Source organism: Ipomoea triloba, chromosome 12, assembly GCF_003576645.1.
Source record: "Ipomoea triloba cultivar NCNSP0323 chromosome 12, ASM357664v1".
Classification (NCBI taxonomy): Eukaryota; Viridiplantae; Streptophyta; class Magnoliopsida; order Solanales; family Convolvulaceae; genus Ipomoea; species Ipomoea triloba.
The window spans coordinates 12,260,179-12,268,701 of NC_044927.1; the positions used below are offsets into that span (position 1 = coordinate 12,260,179).

An 8,523-nucleotide genomic window follows, 5' to 3' on the forward strand; every position below is an offset into this window, starting at 1 on the left:
GGGAAGCAGGGATATTTCTCTCAATGCTCACAGAAAGCTCTCCTTTTGCCCCATGTTCTATTCTATGATTATTCAATTCCGGGCTTCGCTTAATCTTATCTTTCTGAAATTAGGGGTTGCACACTCCCACTTCGAGAGATCTTTAACTAAGGTCTTTACAGAATATGAGGTGAATACCACACAAGCATACAACTTTTCCAAAATTCTTAAAGGTCAAAGTAAGGGTACTTCCAAGGTTATTCAAAGAGTAAACTTTTTTGGCACAGATTTAGCATTCTTCGAAGATAGAATGAATAACAACACATGCTTGTGGCTTGATTATTTTTCAAACAATGAGATAGAGCCCTTAATTAAAATTTTCATTTCAAGCACAACTCTTTCCACACTTTAGACCAAACATCGTCCTCGATGTTGACTTAGAATATGATAAAATAAGGAAACAACAAGGTATGCATTTTTCCACACTTTAAAATGAGAACATGAGGTTCAAAGAATAGATAAACAAGGGATAAGAGGTAGATAACCTAGTAAGCATCCCTTGTCATGTTGTTCGAAATGCCTGGATGGGTGCTTCGCATGTTCCTTTAACAAGATCTGCATGGAAATATGGAATCTACAAAAATAGAGAATTTCAACTCGGATGTTATTTCGACATAATAAAGTAAATATAGTAATAAAGCATAGTAAATAACGGGTTGCCTCCCGGTCAGCGCTACGTTTAACGTCTTTAGCCCGACGAAATTGTCATGAAGATTGTGCTACTCATCTTCCCCGGGTATTAGCCTGCAACACTGGATCGTCCCCTGTGTATTTTCTGTTCCATAATATTTCTTGATTTGGTGGCCGTTTACTTTGAAAGATCCTTTTTCTAGATGCATGATCTCCAAGGTTCCATAAGGAAATACTTTTGTAACAATATAAGGCCTAGTCCATCTTGATTTAAGTTTCCCAAGAAACAATCGCAGTCTGGAATTGAATAATAGCACTTTATCTCCCTCAATGAATTCTTTGTTTTTCCTGATATGCATGTCGTGATAAAACTTGGATCGTTCCTTGTAAGATCTGGACGTTTCATAAGCCAACAAACGCCATTCTTCTAGTTCATTCAGTTGAAACATTCGCTCCTGCCCTGCTATGAATAGATCTTCATTTAGTTTCTTAATGGCCCAATATGCCTTATGTTCGATTTCAACTGGAAGGTGGCACGCCTTGCCGTATACTAATCTGTATGGAGTAGTACCTATCGGTGTCTTATAAGCAGTCCTGAAGGCCCATAATGCATCGTTGAGCTTGTCAACCCAATCCTTTCTATGCCGAGATACTGTCTTTTCCAATATGGCTTTAATATCTTTGTTTGCATTTTCGATTTGACCTGTAGTCTGAGGATGATACGGGACTCCTCCTCGGTGCTGTATACCTTGCCTTTGAAGTAATCTTCGCATGGGTACATTCCGGAAGTGTGTCCCCCTATCGCTAATCACAATCCGAGGTACTCCAAATCTTGTGAATAATCTTTTCAGAAATCTTGTTACACTTCTTGCGTCATTGTTGCGCAGCGCTTCTACTTCAACCCATTTGGAGACATAATCTACTGCGATAAGAATGTATTTGAAACCTTTGGAGTTCGGGAATGGTCCTGCAAAGTCTAGTCCCCATATATCAAAAATTTCGCACGCAAGTATGTAATTCTACGGCATCTCATCTTTTCTAGTGATGTTCCCAGTTTGTTGACATCTGTCACAGTTTCTGACACAGATTTGGGCATCCCGAAATATTGAGGGCCAATAGAATCCTGCTTCGAGTGCTCTCCTAGCAGTTCTGTTAGCTGAGTGATGGCCCATTCGATGGCATTCTCCTAGGATTTCATGTCCTTCAGCTTCTGTTACACAACATCGAATTATTTGATCTGCGCACACTTTAAAGAGATACGGCTCGTCCCAGAAGTAGTATCGAGATTCTGCTATTAATTTTCTTCGGGCGTGTATATTTAAAAATTCCGGTAGCTCTCCCCCTACAAGATAGTTAGCTAGATCTGCATATCAAGGTGTGAGATAGAGACCCAACAGCTTTCCCTTTGGAAAATATTCATTCACATCCCCAATTATATCCTGTCCTTTCTCATTCTCTAACCTTGACAAATGATCTGCTGCACTGTTTTCAACTCCTTTTCGGTCCACGATAGTTACGTCAAATTCTTGCAATAGCAGAATCCATCTGATCAACCTTGGCTTTGCTTCCGGTTTAGACATAAGGAACCTGATGGCTGCATGGTCAGTATGAATGACGACCTTTGACATTAAGAGATATGATCTAAATTTATCTAATGCAAACACAATTGCAAACAGTTCTTTCTCGGTTGTGGTGTAGGCTTGCTGTGGCTTAGTCAACATCCGACTGGCATAAGCGATAAGTTGAAATTTCTTATCATTTTTCTGCCCTAGCACCACTCCAAGTTGAAATTTCTTATCATTTTTCTGCCCTAGCACCACTCCAACAGCGAAATTACTCGCGTCTTTCTGCCCTAGCACCACTCCAACAGCGAAATTACTCGCGTCACACATCCCTAGCACCACTCCAACAGCGAAATTACTCGCGTCACACATCAACTCAAAGGGTTGATCCCATTTCGTACTCGCGTCACACATCAACTCAAAGGGTTGATCCCATTTCGGTCCTACAAGGATTGGAGTATGTATCATGGCATCCTTTAAACTCTGGAATGCCTTAATAGCATCTTTGTTTAATTCAAAAATGGCATCCTTTTCTAACAACTTAGTCAATGGCCTTGCGATTTTTGAGAAATCTTTTATGAACCTTCTGTAAAATCCTACATGTCCCAAGAAGCTTCTTAAAGATGTAACATTGTGTGGTGGTGGTAAGGTCTCAATAACTGTTGTTTTAGCCCTGTTGACTTCAATTCCCCTTTTTGAAATCTTATGCCCAAGGACAACTCCTTCTGTGACCATGTAGTAGCATTTCTCCCATGATAAGGCTAAATTCATTTGCTGGCATCGTTCCAAAACTTTTTCCAAATTTCCAAAGCATTCTTCAAAAGTGTCTCCAAAAATTGTGAAATCGTCCATGAAAACTTCCATGAAATCGCCAATGAAATCTTCGAAAATAGCTAGCATGCATCGCATAAAGGTGGCGAGGGCGTTACAGAGACCAAATGGCATTCTCCTGTAGGCAAATGTACCAAACGGACAAGTGAACGTCGTTTTCTCTTGATCCTCCAAGGCTACTGGAATTTGAAAGTATCCACTCATTCCGTCCAAGAAACAGTAGTAGCCGTACCCGCTTACTCTTTCAATCATTTGATCTATGAAGAGCAACGGAAAGTGGTCTTTACGGGTGGCTTCTTTGAGCTTTCTATAGTCGATACAGACTCTCCATCCAGTTATCTTCCTCGTAGGGATTAACTCCTTGTTATCATTCTCGGTGACTGTAATTCCTCCTTTCTTTGGTACTACGTGAGTTGGACTGACCCATGTGCTGTCCGAAATAGGGTAGATCATTCCGACATCCATAAGTTTGATCACCTCGTTTTTCACGACTTCAAATGTATTCGGGTTAAGTCGACGCTGCGGTTGCGCCACAGGTTTGGATCCTTCTTCCAACAGAATTTTATGTGTGCAAATGGCCGGATTAATCCCTTTCAAGTCAGTCATTTTCCAACCTATAACTTCCTTGTTTCTTTTCAGCACTGTTATCAGTTGTTCTTTCTATCTTTCTGAAAGATATGTAGCAATAACAACTGGTAATTCTTCCCCTGTTCCTAAATAGGCATACTCAAGATGAGCAGGTAGAGGTTTTAATTCTCCTTCATGCATTATTTCCTCGTCTTCTTTCCTGTTCCCATTTTCATCATCATATTCCTCCTTTAATTCATCAAATTCATCCCCGTCATTTCCAACCATTTCCTCCGAGACTTCACCAACAGAGTTTATATTCTCAACAAATTCAGAAACACAATCATTATTAAGCAAATTAAAACGATCGACCTCTCGGTGTAAAGTAATATGTAAAGAATTAATTTCATGCTCAAAAGTACTTTCATTATTACTCTTAGTACCTATGGGACATTCCCAATTGAAATCATGCCTCTTAGCTTTAGGTACTTCGCAAAGGTAATCAATTTCATCATGCACATAATCAACGTAAAAACATTCATCACCATCTAAAGGATATTTCATTATTTTAGTCACGTCGAAGCTAGCAGACTCGTCTCCTACACGGATAACGAGTTTGCCCTCTCCCACATCTATTAAAGCTTTAGCAGTCGCCAAGAAAGGTCTGCCCAAGATGAGAGTAATCTCCACATCTTGGTCCATATCTAGGATACCAAGTCCACAGGAAAAATAAATTTATCAACTCGGACTAAAACGTCTTCCACTATACCCCTAGGGTATTTGGTAGATCGGTCGGCTAACTGAATGCTCATGCGCGTGGGCTTAAGGGTTCCTAGATTCAACTGTCGATATAATGCAAAGGGCATTAGATTGATGCTAGCACCTAAGTCTGCCAAGGCTCTATTAAAAGTCGTTCTTCCTATATTACAAGGTATAGTAAAGCTTCCAGGATCTTTTAATTTTCTAGGCACATCCTTATGTAATATAGCAGAACATTCCTCTCCTAGCACAACAGTAGCAGTTTCAGCTAATTTCTTTTTATTTGATAGAAGATCTTTAAGGAATTTGGCATACATTGGCATTTCTCCAAGTGCGTCGATGAATGGCATATCAACGTGTAATTGGCGCAGCATTTGTAAGAATTTGTCGTATTTGGCGTTGTCGATATCGGTGCGGAATCTCTGAGGGAACGGAAGTTTTGCTTTCGGCACCGGCGGTGGTTCTTGCATGATTTCTTTCCCTTTCCGAGAAGGTTGTGGTTGTATTTCTTCCTTCCTGAGTTCTTCTTCAATTGTTTGCTCCGCTTGTGTTGAATTGGTGGTCTCTTCATTGTCCACTCTTGACTCTTCTGTTGGAGCGGTGAGAGTGTCTCGTGGCGTAGTTCTTGGATTTCTCCGAGCATCTCTTTAGTAATGGTTTCTTTAAGTCTGGCATTCTCCTCCCTCGTTTCTCGGATGAAATCATTTAGGCGTTGCTCGAGGGTGGTTTGGTGGCTTTCGGGTGAAAGAGGCTGCTCTGGAGAAGTAGAGGAATAAGCATACGCACAGGATCTGTCCACGTCCTCACCACGCGTGTGAGTCGGCGTGGAATTAGTCCAGTGAGCTCCCACGCCGGCGCACACGCGTGTGGATCTCGTGGCAGGATCACAGCTCGCAAAAATTTCAGAATTTTGATGTTTTGGCTCGTCGAAATGCAATTGAGGGTAATGAGGAGGTATCTCAGAAGTAGGATATCTCTGAGGTTGAAAATGTTGTGTTACGTATGCTTGTTCATGATAATAAGTTGGTGGAGGAGGTAGTGAGTATGGGAAAGAAGGTGGGTAAGGAAAATAGTAGTTATGATAGTATTGAGGTGGTGGGTATGAAGGTTGGGGTTGTGAAAGGTAGTAAGGATTTTTTCCGTATGGTATGTGTAACACCCCAATTTTCAACTCTTACATTTATTACAAATCAGTATTCATATGCTGCGGAAGCTTACATCTTATCAGCAGAAAACTGGGTGCTACCGCCACACCTAGAGTGAATTCTATCACTTCTTTGACAAACTCCACTCTAAGTGCACAGGCTATACTTACAACATTAACAACAATCCCTGTCTACATCAAAGAGTAGACCCCTACCTCAACTTCCATCCTATTCAGAGCTCATCGGGCTACTGGAGCCCACACTAGACAACATCTGTTAACAGAAAACACATTGAAGTGTAGTTAGCGCGACGGCTAAGTAAGGAAATCCATTGTCACGTAAGAATAGACAAAGGTTTGAAAACACGCATAAAAGAATTTTGGTAACTTGTACCCAATTGATGAGATTTCACCTGCAAATAAGTTAACAATAAAGACTTTGCATAAAAAAAAAAAAGAGTTTAGTGAAGCAACATCCACCTGTCTCGTAAGACAAAATCATTTCTTTCTCAGCTTTAAAACTTCCTTAGTTTCTTAAGGAAATTCTCATCACTTTTCACTTTTCAAAGAGAGATCACCCACAACCTTTGGGTATTTTCACTTTTCACCATCTCTTTTCCGTAGCTACAGCGTAACTACATTCATATTTCGAAATCCACTTGGTCCTAGATAGAAAGTGTGAAGCCTCTGGAGTATTCTTTCTCCACTTTTGACTGACCACTTGGATCGTTCAACTCGGGTTCAGTGGTGATCGCCCGGTCTAATACTGATCCCCTGGACTTATAGGAGCGTTAGAATGATTCCTAGCTAGCCTCACTAGGTTCATAAGAACGACTCCTACCCGAAAATAGAGTTACTATACTTAAGTGTGCACACCCCCGCAGGAGACCCTTTTCCTTCCAGGTGATATAGTACTCGGCGAATAGACTTCGCCCACAACAGTATGAACTGGTCATACAATAACATAACCACCATACGAGAAAGGCACTTTAAGCTCTTTATCCCGTAGGCTACAAGACAAGGTCCTTCACCACTTTTACTAGAACGAAGGGTTTGAAAACATTTTCCTTCCTTCAGTTTTTCTTTCTTAAATCATTTCTTTTGGACATATTTCGCAATTGAGTCCAATACTTAAAATTGGCTACCTCGTTAGCCCCTGAAGGATTTTCAAAATACTTTTAGTACCCGCAGGCTTTTCAAACATCATTTTCTCATCAATCAAGTGAGGTACACACTCACTAAAAAAAATGGTATTTGCCTCAAAAATAAGGTTTTGACAACCTATATACCAAAATAGCGTACGTTTTTCAACGTAAGTTTTATAAACATTTTTACTTGCCCAAAGGCTTTTCAAGCATAGCTCAAGTACGAGCAAAATTTGGAAGAAAGCACAGCTGAACACGAGCTGGTCACACCTCGGACACTTATATATTATACTAATACTTCATGTGTCCATTCCCAATACTTACTCCTTGTCATGGATTTCAATCCATCTTACAATCCAATCATCATCGGTGATCCATAATCATGGTTCCACCATTAACTAATAATAGATAGCTGTCCTTTTCACTATCGTCATCAACAACTTCCACTATCATCAACACCATTATAACTTAAGCAAATCACACATCCATAATCGATACTTAGTCACCCATAATCCAATAATTGACCTTAATCACTCTTAAGCATTAATTATTGTCATTAGTAACTACTAACCTTGTAATCCATCATCGACAACAAGTCAACAACATTATAACATCATTATTAAGTCATCGAAAACATTAACACCATTAGATCGTAACTTGAGGTAAAGTCATTACCTAACCATAATCCAAAGTCGTTCAACAACTATTTCCTCAAAATTCACCATATACAATCTTTATCTCAATATTTCCATATAACAATTTCCTTAATAAACATCGTAATATCATCACCACTCAAAATTCCTTTAAACCATAGTATCTTTACCAAAGAGATATTTTAAATCCTCAAGTAAACACCAACAATCCTCAAATCAAAAGAATCACTTCCAAGTTCTTAAAATAATAACCAAAGAGAGAATTCCAACCTCTCCAAATAAATTCTAAAGGAGTAGTTCCAATCTTTCAACATAACCACCAAACAGAGAGTATTGCCCATAACAAAGATCTCACAATAATCACCAAAGATAATCCTTCAAATAATTAGTCCCACCTTGATAATATATTAATTACCATTCCGTCTATTCATCCAGTCATTAAACCTTAATAACTATTATCAGTCCTTAATCACTATAATTAGAGCTTAATCACCTCCTGAACTCCACTGTTAATCCATCATTAATTACTAAGTCCTTAATTAAGCTCTAATTACTATCTATGATCATTACAATCATCAGTAATATCCATCCTAACTTTATCACCATTTCATAACCCATGTATCAACATGTTATAACATCATCATCATTCTCATAACCTCTTAGGTTCATTACAACCCCATCATCTAAACATCAATAATAATAATCAAAGCTTATACAATTTGATCTTACTCTCGAACCTACTGGACTCCACTGGACGCGCAGTAGACGCGCGTCCAGGGCCGCGTCCAACACGTTCCGCCTATTCTGGACAGTAATTCAGCTTGGCGCAGTCTGAAAGATTGAATCGGTAAAAATAGTTCCCGAACTCTTTTTCACTTGAAATTTTTATGGTAGAACCCCAACTTATAGTACTTGATGTCTATAAAAGGTTTTGGTCATTTTGGTTCGCGAATAAACCCAGAAAATTCCATTTTTGCCCTTGGCAGTGTGCTGTCCGGAGTTTTTTTCTCTCTGGACCAGTTTTGGAGAAAAATTCGAAAACCATACTTATACTGCTCCGATCATTATGAAATTTTATAGGCAGGTTCTACACTTATTGAACTACATATCTGAAGAAAATAGAATCAAAATACCTTACCAATTTTTCCCAATAAATCTCGGAAGTTACTGCCAGAGACTATCTTGATTTTTTT

General features: G+C 39.4%; 1 protein-coding gene across 1 annotated transcript; it reads right to left on the reverse strand.

Annotated features, from left to right (window-relative positions):
* Positions 1-541: 541 nt before the first annotated feature.
* Positions 542-1,442, reverse strand: LOC115999379. Its single transcript, XM_031239233.1, has 2 exons — positions 1,088-1,442; positions 542-594 (listed from the first exon to the last, which is right to left on the reverse strand). The coding sequence occupies exons 1-2, from the start codon at positions 1,440-1,442 to the stop codon at positions 542-544; spliced, it is 408 nt and encodes a 135-aa protein (XP_031095093.1).
* Between the last annotated feature and the right edge of the window lie 7,081 nt (positions 1,443-8,523).

Bases quoted from the DNA above. Each gene is read 5' to 3' on its own strand.
- LOC115999379 (XM_031239233.1), bottom strand. From the start codon at position 1,442: ATGCGAAGATTACTTCAAAGGCAAGGTATACAGCACCGAGGAGGAGTC. The intron at 595-1,087 runs GTTTGTTGGCTT...ATTTCCATGCAG, and splicing joins GAATGAACTAGAAGAATGGC to ATCTTGTTAAAGGAACATGC.